The 17492-nt window shown below is 39.3% G+C and overlaps 2 protein-coding genes and 1 non-coding gene across 4 annotated transcripts; 1 reads left to right on the plus strand and 2 right to left on the minus strand.

Moving 5' to 3' along the window:
• Positions 1 to 214: 214 nt before the first annotated feature.
• sowahd (sosondowah ankyrin repeat domain family d) lies at positions 215 to 6319 on the plus strand. 2 transcript variants are annotated; one of them, XM_028815860.2, is made up of 2 exons: positions 215 to 1076; positions 1407 to 6319. In XM_028815860.2, exon 2 carries the CDS (start codon positions 1477 to 1479, stop codon positions 2605 to 2607), a length of 1131 nt encoding a protein of 376 aa, XP_028671693.1. In that variant the 5' UTR covers positions 215 to 1076; positions 1407 to 1476; the 3' UTR covers positions 2608 to 6319. The 2 variants fall into 2 exon arrangements, with proteins under 2 accessions (XP_028671693.1, XP_028671692.1); XM_028815859.2 differs by having other exon boundaries at positions 506 to 1304.
• Positions 6320 to 10469: 4150 nt separating this feature from the next.
• Positions 10470 to 16498, minus strand: rpl39 (ribosomal protein L39). The gene is made up of 3 exons (XM_028815861.2): positions 16384 to 16498; positions 11575 to 11678; positions 10470 to 10661 (listed from the first exon to the last, which is right to left on the minus strand). The coding sequence occupies exons 1-3, from the start codon at positions 16384 to 16386 to the stop codon at positions 10613 to 10615; spliced, it is 156 nt and encodes a 51-aa protein (XP_028671694.1). The 5' UTR covers positions 16387 to 16498; the 3' UTR covers positions 10470 to 10612.
• Positions 10954 to 11088, minus strand: LOC114663295 (small nucleolar RNA SNORA69). Its single transcript, XR_003718109.1, has one exon. It is a non-coding gene; the product is annotated as a small nucleolar RNA SNORA69 (small nucleolar RNA).
• Positions 16499 to 17492: the final 994 nt, after the last annotated feature.

Below are 17492 nucleotides of genomic sequence, written 5' to 3' on the forward strand. Positions count from 1 at the left end.
CTTCATGGCCTTCAAATACTCTAACAAACCATCCACAATCTGTGGCGGACTTCTAAATACTTGGCAGTACTTCATTCCATCCATCCATTTTCTGATTCTGCTTATTCCATTACTCGGAAACATATCACACTTTCATTTAAAAATCTTTACTGACATCTTATAAAAATAATGCATTCAATACTGTATCCTACTGTTAACACCATACATACCTCTCTGATTCCCTTCAGGTGCTCTTGCTTTTATGCCAGCAACATTTCCTTAATTCCAGCGATGGGCTCCTCCAGTTCTGCCTGTCCCCAGGTGTTTGGTGAGGCAGTCTCCACCAGACTTCAGATTTAGCCTTTAACCTCATGTAAATTGCATCTGATCATTAATTGATGTCCAGCAGTCCTGTTCTGGTGTTTAGTTAATGATAATATATTACTTTATTCTGTTATCGAGTATCCTTGTATTGTGGAAAGGTGCTATATAAATAATGAGTGAAACCTTTTAATATACAGTATATGTCTTTTAAATCAGTTGCATTTTTTGGAGAGGGGGTTATATATTTTTTATGTTTTAGTGGATGCGACAGCCTCAAGTGACTTGTTTAGTATGCTGAAAAGCCAGAATTATCTAAAAGGAAGTGAAGATTTTTACAAGACGTTTTTCTTGCTGCGATCTTAACTTGCAGGACTGGTGACCCAACACTAGCTGTTTTCCAGTTAATTGGTTACGCATTAAAAGTAAGCAAGTCCTGCGGGCTTCCCGGGAGACAGTTTGTTTCATACGTCTTTTTTTTAACTTGGTTTATTTTTTGTTCATACTTTCAGACGTTTAGCAGAGGAGGCGGGGGAAGTCTTACTTTCTGTTCGTTTACTAAGAACAAAGTTCAAGCTAGTTAAGACTGATCCTGTGAGGAGTGTGAATTCTTTTCCTCCTTGTGTTTTGTTTGAAAAGAATGGTTGAAAAAAAAACTAGAAAAATGTATCGAATGACTTCGGAGAACAGGTTTTAAGACTGAAACTCCAGCGCCGGTGACTGCAGAGGGACTCGACGCCCGAGCTTGGACATTAAAGGTGGGCGGAAAGCGACAGGTGCAACCGCGGTGGGCTACGATCGGCGAGAGTTCGCTTTCTACTCTAAGCCGCCTGCAGATTTTAACTTGTTTATCAGCGGAAACGCATAAACGATATGAAGAAAAGGGAACCGCACTTAATGGGTGGTGCTCATTTTTATCCTGTTTCTTAGTTAAGAAACTTCCAGACGACATCGAGCAGCGCTGAATTTGCAACGCCGAGGTGTTCGCATTAAATAACAAATCGGTTAGTTTGGTGTTTATTCTAAATATCGTTGCATTTACAGTACGACGTGTGTTAATTGCCTTACACAGTACGTGATATATTTCTCTCTCCTTTTTTCTGCAGGAAAAGCCTAACTGCGTTCCGATGATTTGATTTTAAGTGCTCCATACTTGGACGGTTAATTCTTATCGGGATGGACCATCTCTTCTCCGCTGAGGAGAAGGGCGATCCCTCGTGCTCAGACGAAGCCTTCTGTATCCAGGAATCCAGTGATAAAATCGGACCGCCGAAGACGCAGGAAGGCACGGATGCAGCGCGAGAGGAGGAGCCGACCACAGCCCCCCAGGCCAGCGGCTCGACGCAAGTCCCATTGAGGTCCAAGAGTTTGGGGTGTGTGAGCACGACCACTCCGCGTTCACCCCGACTGAGCGCCTCTCCCGCGCCCCACTCTGTCCGGAGGCAGAAGCTGCAGAGGCAGCAGGATGTAGGCGATTGGGGCAGCTCGTCAGAAGGGACAGAGAAATACAGTATCACTCCGGCGATGAGGAAAAAATACCTTAAGGAGCTGCTCTTGAGTAATGGGCTGAGCAATGGACTCGGAAGCTTGCTGTCCTCCACTACTACTTGCAGTGTCTCCAAGGACTGTGACAGCGACCAGTGGACTTCTGATGAGAATGCCAACCGGCCATTCTTGGCGCTTGATCCCGTGGAGCATGCTTGGATGGTCTCGGTGGTGGAGGCGAACTACGATACCATCGTGGAATTCTTGGAGGAGGACCCCACGCTGCTCACTAAGCGGGACTTTGTCAGCGGCTTTACTGCAATTCATTGGCTTGCAAAATACGGGAAGCACGAAACTCTCATCAACTTGATGCGGTTTGCGGAACGCAAAGGGATCCCCGTGAACATCAACTTGAAGGCGAGCGGCGGGCTCACACCTCTGCATGTAGCGGCTATGCACGGTCGCGACATGGTCGTTAAAGTGCTGATCGGCGCCTACAGCGCGGACATTGAGGCCAGGGACAACAGCGGGCGCCGACCCTGGCAGTATTTGCGGGCGGGCTGCTCCAGCGAACTCAAGGAGCTCGTGGGTGCCACGGAGGCGGCATCACCTTTGGGCATCGCGTATCATAATGTGAATAACAATGGCTCAACCAAGGGGGCCAACAGTAAAAGAGTAGCACGAAATGTCACGGAGACGCCAGAAGAGCCTCCGCAGGACAACAGGCAGCAACCATGGACTGCGCCGTTAAGGAGGTTCCTTAATTTGGGGTCTTTACTCTCCTTTCGTAAGATCTGGAGTCGTGCAGGATCGGTGCGGTAGGACAACAAACATCTAGCACAAATCGGTACCTAAGGACATACATGGACTGAGGAGTCATATCAAATCTAATCGTCTAAACAACTTTGAATCATGAGGGCTGAAAACATGTACATTTGTAAGATATTTTTTATATTTGCATACGGTATGAGGAAGGAAATGACAAATGTTTAAAACATTGCATGGTGGATTCAAACACGGTGGGTCAAGGTACTATGATAGCACAGCGAGCAGTGCCGCACTCTCAGAAAGCAAAGCGACGGCCAATTCTGTGGATTGTTTGTGTTCTTCCCGTGTGCGCGTGTGTGTCGCCTCCGCCGACTCCATTTCATAGACCGACACGTCAGGTGCGCGAATGGACCCAGAGATCGATAGACAAAGGCTGGCGTTGTCGGGTCCGCCCGGTACACCAGAACGCTGGTTCTGACAGAGGAATGGCGGGCTGCTTGTGCCGGTCTCGCCTAGTTATAACCTTTAATCAGTAGTATAAAAAGAATAAGGGGCTGCCATTATTTCTGCTTGTAACGAGTCTAAAGAAGAGGGCGATGGTGCACCATTATTGTTAGCTTTGCAGTTTCATATTCACACTATTAATCTTGGTTTATTTTACAACGCTTTGCAAATGCTCTGATGCTTATGCATGGAGATTACACGGTATGCACAGCCCATATTTAACTGAACAAATAATACATTAAGCAGCCGACAGGATAGAAAAGGATAATTGAGGAAAAAGTCCAAAAGAAGTCACCACATAGTGAGAACAAACGTCGGAGTGTGATCGCCGAATTGTAAATGATGGTGGTTTGTTTGCAAGTCTGCTTTGTCATAGTGCTCACCGAAAAAGGCGCTATATTAGACAAAGCCAAAACGAGGAGGAGAGTACTATTGATTAATCGTAATGAGGGAAAAATAGCATTTTCGCATTAGACGTAATTCTTAAAAATATTGTAAAGTATATCTCTAATATAGTATTTAAAGAATCTTGTATTCTGACCTGTAAATATTTTCAGGTGCAGGAGAGCGGCGGCTTAAATCATTCATTGAGAGTTTCCCATTTTTATACACTTTTCCCATCCAAGGATAATTAATTTCTTTGACTCTCAATATTGTTTTGCCACACCATAAAAATGAACAACAAAAGCGTCTTTCTTTTTGAGTGTAAGAAAAGTAAAAGTCGGTGAATGATACCACCCATATATTGTCGGACAGACCGGGCGTTTTGAGAGACAAAAGCGAACATTTAAGTGGCACGACGTTAACGCGTACATTCTGGACATATCGTGTCATTTTCTAACCCGCTTAATCCAGACCAGAGTCACGAGGGCTGCTCGAGCCAGTCACAGGTAGCATAGGAAGCTCGGCAGGAACAAACCCTGGCTAGGGCGCGAACAGACACACATAAACCTCTAAAGTCAGTTTAGCGCAGCCATTTCACCAAACCTACATGGCTTTGTCTTTGGAGAGTGGTAGGGAACTCGGAGTACCCGACGGAGAACCAAAGCAGACACGGGGAGAACATGCAAACTCCACGCAGGGAGGACCTCGGGACGCAATCCTCGTCTCCTAACTGTGAGGAAGCAGCGGTACTATCGGCTCCAGTCATTCTGGTAAAAATGAAAATTATTTGGAGCACAGTTCTTAAAAAGGAAGGCTTTGTGAAAAGGGCACACATTAAAATATTGTGTGGTAATTATCCAAATATGCAAATGTTACAAATACATTTTCATAGTATTTGAAAAATAAAATTACAGTTCTCCAAATTTAAGAATTGTGGCGGTTTGTTTGAACAAACCAGGTGCAAAGCCATGACCCTGTCTGAATGGGACACGTTGAACTGGTCGATTGACATGATTTAGCTGATCTTTCTTGAGCCCTCTTAATCCACATACTGGGGCGCACACTGGGTGCCAGTGCATATCAGGCGGCCGAGTGCGCATAGAGCATGAAACAAAACCAGTAAGAAATAGGGAGAGGGCTGCTCAGCTGGGAGTTGAACTGGTGTCCGTATGCGGCCATTGCTTCACTAGGAGGCATTGAAGACTTTGAATTCTCAGTGGAAACTGTGGAAAAAAATACACTCAGTAATGTGAGGAGAGAGGACTTTTGGTGTGAAGTATTAACTAAGCAGTTGACTGTCGGACCCACGCTTTGAAAAATCACAGTTCTGTAATAGCACCTACATTCATAAAAATAAACATGTCAGAGTGGTCTTTTAGAGCAGTGCCAGAGGGGAACCATGTTTGGTTCTCAAAAGACCCAGCCACATGAAGATTCCAGAAAGAACTTTTATTTATTTAGATGTGTAGCAGGCTCCATACAGTAAATAACTATGACAGATTTGTGAAAGACCAGTGAGTTCTTTATTTTAAAAGGACTCTCGCTGCCTACAATAACACAGGCTAGTCCAGGTTTCCTTAATCTGTTAGTGCCCTGTTAGGCAACTTGACATACATTAACAATTTTAGGCTTCTTCTTCATATTAGAAAGTTTTTCATGGTTACTGTTTGGACCTGTTATGATCTAAATAAATAAAGGGTCCTTTGCACAACGTTCACATGGATGGTTATTTTGTCATTGCTCAGGGATCGTCATTTTTAGTAGTGCATCCTAATTGTTTGGTGAGCATTTAGCTTTCCCCGTAGTCACTAATGCAAATCTGCCGTTTCCGTAAAAGGGCTGCGCATTATTTTAATGATTCCTAGAAACTGAACATCCTTAATGCAGTGCTTACAACTGATTCTCATTCCACTAGATAAGTCAGACTAGTTTGGGAATGGAGTGCAAGAGCCGTGAATCGCAAAGTAAGCTGATGTTCATTTTTCAGGAGGAAAATGAAATAAAGATGAAAGGAACAGCAGATCTTACAGGGTTGAAGAATTTCTTGTACTTTGCAAAATTTATAACATATAAGGCGTAACTAAAACTATGCAGAAGCACGTGTTGTGCTGTAAGTGTGGCCTTGCAACTGGACATTTCTGACTGCATTTACGTTTCCTCTTGAAAGCGCAGCCATGATGTGTTTAGGACTCCTGCATATGTGATGTGAAGAGTAAACTATTTTATGAAATTGTGGTGCTTTCTGATGGTTAAGCCAATACGTTCGCACTGGCATTAAAAAGTATTCAGCCCCAAAAGCAATTTCCTCGTGTTGATTGGGATTTTGATCCGTTTGATGGGGATTTTTTTTTTTTTTTTTTTTGCAAAATCAACTACTATTTTCCACTGTGCTGCCTATAAATGAAAGAAAATTCTAAACTACAAAAAATTACATTTATAAATGGAAATGTCAACAGTTTCTAAATATTCCTGCCCTCATTCAGCACTTTATTGAAGCGACCCTTGCCATTCTTACAGCAAGGGGTCCTTTTGGATAAGCCTCCATTAATTCTGCACAGCACGATGGTGTGCCATTAGGCAATTCCTTCTTGCAAAGTTTTTCGAGCTGCGCTGGGTGAGTTGGTGAAGTGGCTGTGCACAATATTCAGGTTTCACAACAGGCCTTCGACAGAGTTAAGGTCAGCATTCTGACTGGGCTACTTCATTTTTAGTCACTCCATTGTAGCTCTGGCTGTGTGCTTTTGGCCAAGACAAACATCCTCCCCAGTTTAAGCCTTCAGGCAGAAGGAAGGTTTTCTTCTGTACATCATTCACCATCTAATCAGTCGTGACCAGACTGGCAGCCCCTGCTACTGAAAGGCATCACCACAACATGATGTTACAGCCACCACATTGTACAGCATGGATGGTGTTACCTGTCTGATGTGTGCTGTTAGATTTACATCACATACATAACTTAGTTTTCAAGCCGCTTTAGTTGCATCAAACCATAATATCTAACTGCTTCATTTTTGCAGCATCTTCCAAGTGATGTTTTGCAAATCTGTATGTGTAAGGACATGTTCTTTTTTTCAGCCAGGGCTTCTTCCTTGTCAGTAATCCATAAAGACCCATTTTGTGCAATCCCTTGGAGACTGGTGAGTCTTGAAGATCACCTCTGACTTCATTCACCGACTCCTGCCACTGGCATCACCTTAGCTTCTCTGACAAGACCATTCGTGGGAGGTGACTAAGTTTAGGGACTCAGTGTGGCTGGTTTATATTTTTCCACTTCCACATGATGGACTGCACTTTTCTCTGAGGCATGTCCATGGACTTTGAGATGGTCTTGTACCCTGCCTCAGATCGTTGCTTCTCTCTAATTATATTACTGACTTTTGTGGATGCTCTTTTGCTGTCATTTTGGTTTCCTTTGGGGAAAAATCTCAACTTTACTGTTAGACCTCAGTGTGAGAGGTAGTATTTATCATCATACATGAACTGAGAACATCTGGGCCACCATTTCCTATACAGGTTTGAGACCATCAACAAATGTGGTGATAAGGTAAGACCCCCGAGCAAAGGTAGCTTTCTGTTTACAAAGGGTATGAAAACTTTTGATTTTTCCTTTTTAACAAATTATTGAAAGGTTTACAATTGGTTTCTTTTGGTTTGTCATGCTGTACACTGCCATGGAGACTAACTAGAAAAATCTGACTTTAATATATTGTAAAGTCACAATCTGAGACAATAAAACATGAAAACAATTTTGGGGCCCAAACACGTTAAGGTGCTGTATGTTTGCATTCTCAAAACGACTGGAAGAGCCAACTCCTAAAATTACAATCTTTGGCTGTAATTTCTACCTTAATGCTTCATCAGTGATTTGATCATTTGAACAATTGAATGTAACCAAAGGCTATGTTTACATTCAACTGCAGCTGGAGAATTCACAAGGCACAAGTCCTTCTAGTAACAAACTAGACCCCAAGACACTTTAATGACTTTAGCAGAGATGAAGTCCAGATGCTTCCCTTTTAAGGACATTTGGTTGTGTAAAATGTTACTGCAATACAAACTGTACAAGATAATCTGAAATGCCTGGGGTTTCATGATAACCTGACCTCGATTAAGCCATACTAACCTCAAAAGATCTTTTTGTTATTGCATGAGAAACTTTGTGAAATATTGCTGCAAGTCCTCAGAAAGCAAGCTTGGTGATGATTGTTTATTAGAAGAAATGCATGATGATTGTTTCATGCACTACAAGTCATCATTTTGTAGTATGAAATTGAAATGTGATAGTGGCATTTCAAACTACAATCTATTAACATGAAACATCCTCATTATTAATGAATTCGTATGTAGTGATCCAAATTTTCATCACAGAAGGACAGACCACAGCTTAAGACATCAAACAGGTGGACCATAACACTGCATAATGTTGACAATTAAGGGACAGATGACAATGAATACCTGAAAGCATCAAGCTACCTTAGATCTGTCATAGTTAATGTGCACCACCAGCATTTCAAACATTCACTTGAACTACCAAAGCAGGGAATGTAGAGTTTAGTGCCAAATCAATATGGAGAAGACAAATAATGCAGAAGAAAACAATTCTTATCAAAACAATGACGTAAAAGTGGCAACACTGTTTGAGAACAGCACACAAAGATATTCCCTATACTAACTTGTGCCCAATTTCATAATACCCAGGAGAAGAAATCCACTCACTTGGCGCACCAGTGAATAGTAAAGCTGCATGTCTGCTCCATCTTTGATTATTGACTACACATTTTGTATAACATATACAGAAATTACTTTCACTTCAGATTTAAAAGTTATGTGTATTCACACATGCACTGCTATAATCAAACATACCTACAACCTACATACCTACAAAGTTGCTTCTATCACATAACCTTTTGAGACTTCTTTAATAAGGATTTTTTACCTGTTTGCATCTCCATACATAAAAGACTGGAGGATGCAGGATGTCTCTCATGTGAAAGTATTTAAGCACACAAATACAGCCAGTCCTCGCAAGTATAACCAACAATTTCGTTAGATTAAAAGTGAACACATGAACAGCTGTCTTTTTTCAAATAGCTGGTAAACTTGTCCTGCAGACACTAACACTGAGATTGCAATCTTGATGTTTATGCTCTCACAAGGCCTCCAGTAAAACAGCACTATTTTTAGCCTATCTTGTCATTTAGTGAACAGGATTTAAGGAGGACTGCAGATCATTCACGTGAACACACTCATATAGACACTAATGCAACTGCACCGACATACCACTGTGAGAAAGACTTAGGCACTTCAGGTAGTTAACAAAAATGTGTCTTGGGCAGTTAATTTGTGTCCTTTGGATTAGTGTCAGCGTAAGAGGCATATCTTTGAGTTGCAAGCTCTGTAAAAAGTGAAGCAAATATTATCTGCATATACGAAAAGAAACTGACAGAATAATGGAGCACTTCCTGTTAAGAAACGTGAGACTTTGTAGGCATGAAGCCCAGCACTTGAGTAAGAAAATCAAACAGAAGCCAATGATCAATGACATCATGGGGAGGCTGAACTAACATGATTAACTGAAAATCTGTGTAGAGGGAATAAAACTGGTTAAGTGATCAAAATACTAAAAAGTCAAGGTTGTGGTCATTTACGTGGAAATGTGACATAATGGCAAAAGTGAGCATAGCAACAAGACAAGGTGGTCACCCTACATAAGCAAGGTCTTTCAAGATATGCTGTGCAATATTGACTGGAAATGCAGTCGTTGACCATTGAGTGCAGCAAACAGGAAAAATATCAAGCTTACTTCACTTCAGAACTGGAATATATCCAGCACAGTTACCAGCTCGGGACAGGCAGATACACAAGGACTCTGGTAATACCCATCTACAGTCCAAGGAAGTCTTGCGAGTTGCAACCAAAAAGCTATTCTTCCAAGGTAGAAATAAAGTTACAACTTGCCTAATATACAAAAACATAATACCTGGGGTGCAGAAAAATTGCAGCAAAGTCAAAATTTGAACCTTTGGCTCTAACAAAAGGCACACTATCTGCGAAGGGCTGGAGAATAGCAAATGGATGGATGAATGGATGACTGAAGACAACAGTGAAGCATGGTGGAGGTTATTTGCAGGTTTGGGGCTGCAATTTTCATTAAACTGAATTTGTGACTTAATCAAAAAGACTGGCCCTTCACTGCAGAAAAGTACAAGCAGAGTCATTCATCACCCAATACCATCAGGAAGTGCAGCATGACATAAATCCCATATGGCCAAAATCATCATAAAAAAGTCTACAGATAAAAAGGAACAGGGAACCTTTCTGGAAATGGTATGGTCCCTACTGAGCCCTGACCCTAACATTATCAATCCCATCTAGGATTACATGCAGAGACAAAAGTAAGCAAGTCAGCCAAATCTGCAGTGGAACAGTGGTAAGTTCTTCAAGAGGCTTGGAACAACCTACTGAACTCCACAAGTACCTTCAGAAAAAGCATAACAGTGGACCCAAGAGAAATGAAAGGGTGGTCACACCAAATATTGATTGTTTTGTTGTTTAATGCACTTTCTAGGAGTTTAATAAAAATTATTTGGGTATTATTCTGAAAGAATTCCCAGTCTACATTTTCTCACAGTACTGTACATTAAATTTGTAATGTTTACTAGCAAATGACAATAGTGAAGAAATGAATCTTATAAAAGTATTAAACAAGTATCATGAATTTGACATTAAAGACACCTTTTTAATGCAAAATGTTTAAAGACTTCTGCACTTACGACAGCTATTTCACTACTATTTAAGAACTGCTACACACAAATGTCAATACCGTTGTGCCCATGTGGTACAAACCAGTTAATATCTTAAGTTACTGGGGAGCACTGTGTTAATGTGTTTTACAAGTGATGTGCTTACTGTAGGAGGTTGGAAGGTTTTTTTTTTTTTTTTTACTGTTTTAGCCTAGCCACTCCTTTTACCTAAATCCCACAATAAATCTCATAACCAGCTAAGAATTTCACACACACACCAAAAACTGCTTTCCAAAATATTTATTGTGCACTTAATATCATCAGCCATGTATCTGTACAAAATATCTTCCAGATGTAAGGCAGCATGTCCTTTTTTCACTCATTCTTCAAAGTCATGAAAAACTCCTGGAACATAATGGGCACCCTGTTTACAGGCCAAGTTTTGTCCTTCGCCAATGTCTTCTTTTAGAATTGTACCTGTAATAAATATAAAAACACAAATAAAAGATCACAGATTATATCAAATGTTCTAGTATTCAATACTGTAAACAAATAATTACACAACCATAAAAGCCACTAAGGATTAAATTAACGAAGGTTCCATTTAAATTGATTTGCTGGCAATTGGGGGGAAAACATAATTAAAGGCAATTTTGGTATTGCCAAACATAGTCTACCTAATAAAAAAAAAGTTATGAATGAAACATTCATTAATTGGTTAGGTTGACACACCTGATATATATTATTGGACATAACTGACTCAGACATGAAATGTAGCTGTGTTAGGTAAACACCATCACCATGTTGGTGAAAATGTTAAACCAGGTTCCCAGCAGCATGTTACTCTCAGCAGGTTAATGGCAGTACTCCCACAGTGTGAAGCACTGTAATTGCAGCCTGCTTAATGAATAAACACCACTTAGATAGTTAAAATGGGAGGTTTCCAAATTTGTCTGGCAGAATGCTCCAACATTAAAAGGCGTAGAATATAAAATTAGTGTTCTTTGTTAATATCTTTCTATCCCTGATAAACATCTGACACCTTAAAATTCTTCTCAAGGCTCATGCTGAAAGGCACATCAAACACTTTTTTTTTTTAACAATTTAACAGGGTCAAAGAAATTTTACTTTATTCTGGTGTCAATGCAAAGCTGAAACATCCACTGCCTGAAGCCATGAATCTATCTGTGCATCAGGTGCAAGTCAACTCTCAATGGATGCCAGCCCACTGAATGGCACTCATTTGCACATATTCAGCCATAAGCGGATAATTTATTTGCAAATTAAATCCCAGGATGTCACCACAAACCCATAAGCTATGTACCTATTGCATAAGCGTATTTTAACAATTTCACAGCCAGCCTTAACATAAACTCTAAAACAAGCTTACCTGATCTTGTTACCAGTCTTCATGCGAATCCACTGGGGGATTGGTCTATTCTGTTTCTGCTTCTTGGCAAGGAAGCGCTTGATCCTAAAAGTCTTGTGGGAGGACTGTGCAAAATAAGAAAAAACATCAGCTTGGCACTATTTTAGAAACAATGTAGAAAAGTAAGCCCTAAAGAAGATTTTTAGTTCTCTTACAACAGATTCTCACCTTGCACTGAACCAGGAACTTAAGCCTGCCTTCACACAAAATTACTGTTTACCACTTCAGACCTGATCTGAAAACATTTCCTCAGACATTACATCTCTACAGGATCCATTGTATATTTTACCCTTGCTACTACCAGAATGGACACTCTGGCATGCAACAAAAGGTTCCGACTCTCTTCAATCCTGTGCCACGTAAAGCACCTTCACAAAAACGCTAATATGATGTAGAAGGGGTCATATTGGTATGCTCTCAAGTTCAAAGTTAAGACAGAGAGGACAAGTCACAGATTGATTCCTGAATAGTCAGGTGGTAGAGAAGTGAGAAGAGAGAGAAACAATCATGGAGAAAGAGAAGTGTTACATCATTAAATCCACTTAGTTCAATTTAGGGTCACAGGCAACCAGAGCCTATCCAGTGAACTGAACATAAGGCTGCAGACAGGCCTCTGTATGGAGCCACTGTACTGCAGAGCTCACCCAAGCACAGAGCCCCTCTTGGATAATGTAGAATTCCAAATTAACCTAGGAGGAACAGGAGGGAATCTCACCCAGACACAAGGACGACAGGAAAATGCCACAAAGACTGTGACCATACACAAAATTCAAGATTATACACTATGCAACATACCACAGTTAAGGAGAAAGATGTTATAGTCAAAGATGCACACACACACAAAAAAAAAAAAAACAAACAAAAAAACCTAATAAAAAAGTAGGCCTACATGTACAACAATATGAACATTTAACATGCAGGAACTCATGTAGTCACATTCAATATTCTACTACACAAATGTATATTAACTTTACTGCAGCTCAAAATGACACCTTTTCATTTAGAATAAAACTACAAAAACACAAAGATTTTTCTCAAGTTTTTCACAAAAAGACTAGCAAATTAGTTTTGAGTTATATTTATTACATCCATTAAACTTATACTTGGCCCCTACCATTCCCCCCCTTAAAACTGAAGTACAGTACAATCTGCAATTACTCTTGGGAAGAGGTTGTCTTCCCAACTGACAAAATGTTTTAAGTGTTACTGTCAAGGCTGCAACAAACCGTATCATATCTTAAAAGAGGGCATTTCAAGTCAAAATACCAGTGGAATACAGAGAATTGGAAAGTGTTTTGTTTTTTACTTTATCTTATGACTTTGGCAATGATGAAGTGAAGGTTACAACTGCAAGGGCTTGAAAGCTCTTGATATTTACATGAAACAGTTTAAAAGTCAGTCAGACAGCTCAGTCTTTAAATATGTAACTTCCAAGTACTCACTCAAATGCGATTTTGTATTTTTAATAAGATACTTTGGATAAAATCTCCTTCTAAAATGAATGTTAAAACATGGATCTTTACAATATGACAATTCATACTTTCAGTAATTCTAAACACAAAACACACTGTGCTTTAATCAATATAAAACAGGGACTTTAGGATATTACTTATTATAGCACCTGTTTTTTTTTCTTGTTCAAAATAACTGCAGCTACAATATGAACACTAAGCACATGGCTGTCCATAAGTTTTTGTGTGTACATGTGAGAAAGACACACAAATGACCTCTGGATGAAACATACTGTAAATAAGTCTTCAAGTGAAATCTACACCTTTAGTTACAGAATAGCGATTAAACAGTTGGGTGCAAATGGGCTTCATCAAATGGATGGAAGGCTCTGTAGGGCTTCCAGAATTTGAAAATGAAAAGGCTGCTCTGACAGAGCTATCCTACTTAAAATATGGAAAAGCTATTCCTACAAAAATTAGCACAAGATAAAATAATCCCTGCTTCTTATACAATTAAGTATTATGCTCTTCATTTTTATTAAAAAAAAAAAAACACACACACAAAGCATACACATACACTGTATATACAAACACACTGTCATATTTATGTACATTAAAAATAAATGGGTATGTAGAAAGTCTCCACCAACCCCACAACTGACTGCCATCCTTGCACTGCCCAGAACACAAATTGCCATATGGTGGTTAGTCATACTATATGGGTAGTTTGCAGGTTCTTTTCGTGTTATTATGGCTTGTGATCCTTCTGCTCAGCAGCACTTGATTCTGAACTTGGTTTTCCCATTTCAATTTTGGCAGTCCATAGCCAACATATTTTGCTTTGTAGAAGTTGTAACAAGGCTTATTTGACGTTTAATGTACATTAGTGGTTCTCAAATTCAGTCATGATGTACAATTATGGCTGCAGAATTTTATTCCAATCAGTTTCAGAAATCATTAAGTTATGACTGTGTCTGTGTTGACCTGTTTATTTAGCTAGCTTTTGTCATTCAGAAAAGTATGGCAAATTTAATTCAGGATTTTGTGTTTTTTGCTATAGCTTTACATGCTTAACTTTGTGTATTATTTTAACTCATTTTTTTCTTTGGATTTTGCTGTTTTAACTGTATCCAAAAAGAAGTGATTAGTGACAAACTGTGCAGACAAAGGTGCAAATGACACTGAAAGGCTAATGTGGACATGCAGACTTGACATTCAGGGTCAAGTTCATTTGATGTGCTAATTAAAAAAAAAAAGTCTTTTCAAATTCAGTCCTGTGGAGCACTGTAACTGCAGGTGTTCGTGCCAAACACCTTTTAACTGGACCCATTCCTTCATTATTTCCCAGTTGCTTCCTTCTATGTGCCAACCCAGAAATGGCTACCTTGTTGTAATTTACGAGAATGTGTATGTTACACTGGTGTGAATAATTTTAGTTTTCTTTATTCTTGTTTTGGCTCTTCTGCATGCAAATGAAATACACAAGTTGCTATTTTCACATAGCATTCTGTGTAATTTACATGTGGTTCAAAGATTGGACATAATTAAGGTTGCAAAATCCACATAAAAAGTAGAATTAGAATGAATACAGCAAAAATGTTAAAACATTTTAAAATAATGAAAAAACAAATCTGTGAATTTCTTTTAAATGTAAACATCATGCAGGCACATTTTTTTTTTCAAATGCAAAATGAGAAAAAGTAAGACTAGCTAATTAAACAACTAGACCGCAGTGTGACCTCCGTTTTGTAAAACTAGTAGGGATGTAACCCCTGGCCTGAACATGAGAACCTCTGATTTATACTATTGTATTTTATCAGATACAGAGAATCCAACAAACAAATTGGATAACAAAGTATCCAAAACTGATCATTTTTCATTTGTTATTGATAATTCCTTTGTTTCCCCTTCCCCACAGGTTAAGAGTCTGGGTGTCATCCTTGATAATACTCAATCTTTTCAGTCCCACATCAAAAACATCTCCAGGTCTGCATATTTCCACCTGTGTAACATTAATCGTATTCTCCCCTCCCTCACGTCTGGATTACTGTAATTCCCTTTTCTTTGGTCTTTCTCACAAATTTCTTTATAAGCTTCAACTGGTCCAGAATTTAACTGTCCGCATCATTACTTGAACCCTCTCCTGAATGAGCCCCCATCTGAATGCTCTCCTCCCCAGCTCTGGAACTCACTACCATCTGAGCTTAGAAATACTGAATCAATCTCACTTTTCAAATCTAAATTTAAAACTCATTTATTTAAGACTGCCTTTTCTCTTTGACAAGTGCTGTCTGATTTTAAATTTTGTATTTTAGTTTTGTTTATAATGTGTGTTTCATCTATTGTGCGGTGTCCTTGAGTGTTTAGAAAGGCGCCTATGAATAAAATAAAATGAATTATTTTTAAAAGGTCTCTGTTGCCAGTCGAGACGGACGCCATGCCAATGATCATTTTCATTTCTTAGTAATGCAAACAGGATGTGAACGGTTACGTTTTTCTCCTTAGTAAAAGCGAGTGGTATATTTGCTCAGGCAATCTCGTATTAACCGTAGAAACTAATACAGAGTAAAATCCTGGAATTGCTTCACTATAACTTTATACTAAAAAGCCACCTTTTCACGTCATTGGCGCCTTTATTTGCCACTGACTTGCACGAAACGTAACTTGTAGGATCAAAACATCTACCGGCAGTTCACAAAATGGCAGAATATAAAGCGTTTGTTTACACAATGTTCGAAACTAATGAGCAAAATAATTTACCAACGAATTTGAAGAGTTACGTCCTGACTGTACTGAAATTGTAAACCTGAAAGGGCGGACGGCGCGTCGCTCAATACAAGAACTCTCCATGCCGGGATAATACCGAGTTGTTAACCAACCACTGTTATTCAGGGTGGTGTGAAGTCCCAAAATATTCAGTTAACGTTGATGGATGGCAAATAACTGGCACTAAAAACGTAACCAGCAAAACACAAATCCCTTCAGAACGTTACCGGGAAAGAATTCCCGACCGCAAACCCCACAGAGACTGATAGCAGTCAACGGCCCAGGTTCATTGAAAGACAAATGGGGAAAGCAACAATTCAGTTAAATAATAACAATATATTTTTGTTAGAATAGAGGACAAAGATGGCCGTTTGCTTCATCCCTTTACATTGAAGATAGGTAACCAAATAAACATTACTTTTTTATGTCTGTGCTTTACTATTAACACCACATTTTAAATAAAATTATAGCCAATGGTTCATAAGTATACTAATCACTACCGTCGTGCACTTCTAACACTAAACTATTAAGGATGGTAAAGGATTTTTCTTACCATACTGAAATCCACAACGCTTTCCCAACAATGGCGGGTGGCAAAGAGGAAGAAAGTCAAAGAGTGCAGAGCTTAAAACAGGAACCTTCTCTTTAGAACAGGGCTGCCTTAATAGCTAGTGTGCTCCCTGCTGGGTAGGAGGAGTAATGACTTTTTATCATTTCAACAACATTCGAAAAAATCCAGTTATTTTAAATTGGTAAAAAAATAATCCACCATTACAGGCTTTAATTTGTATAATTCGTAGAGGCGATTTGCACTGTTAATCCCAATAAAACTCTTTGCTAAATATATTCTAAATTGTACAATCATTATGTATTATGCTCACTGCTATATTTTATTTATTTGTACTAAATTTATGTTTGATGGCTGTGTTCTTTGTTGATATGATTTTAATGCTGTGACGTGGCGTCTGAGTAAAACCTATTGACCGACAAAATTTCTCTCTTGGGAAAATAAAATTGAGTTAACTTGAATCTGAATCTGCCCAATTTGAAGCATGCTATATAAATTCACTGAACAAATTTTTAAATGGGTATTCAATTCAGTTTATTCTCACAGTGTGTCAGAGGGGGACACTTTTACATTTTTTTTTTGTGCACTGGGTGGTTCCATTAGGCACCCACTGTTGGGACTGGGGGGTGAGAAGTTAAAAGGCTGTCTGTACTTATTAATGGTATTTGCTGTCTTGCAAGGGAGTCACTGCTTTGAAGTCTGGCCTTAGAGAATGTTTGTATTTACCTGGCTTGGAAATATTGGTTTCTAATCAGCATATCTGTACTTATTAATGGTATTTGCTGTCCTGCAAAGGAGTCACTGTTTTGAAGTTTGGCCTTAGAAGAATGTCTGTATTTACCTGGCTTGGAAATATTGGTTCCTAATCAGGATATCTGTACTTATTAATGGTATTTGCTGTCCTGCAAAGGAGTCACTGTTTTGAAGTTTGGCCTTAGAAGAATGTCTGTATTTACCTGGCTTGGAAATATTGGTTCCTAATCAGGATATCTGTACTTATTAATGTTTGGTAACCATACATTTTGCTAACTTGTGTTTTTGTTAATTGTTAAACCCAGGCAATTTAGATGTGCCATTGATTAAACTGTTTGTCC

Source organism: Erpetoichthys calabaricus, chromosome 12 (assembly GCF_900747795.2).
Source record: "Erpetoichthys calabaricus chromosome 12, fErpCal1.3, whole genome shotgun sequence".
NCBI lineage: Eukaryota > Metazoa > Chordata > Cladistia > Polypteriformes > Polypteridae > Erpetoichthys > Erpetoichthys calabaricus.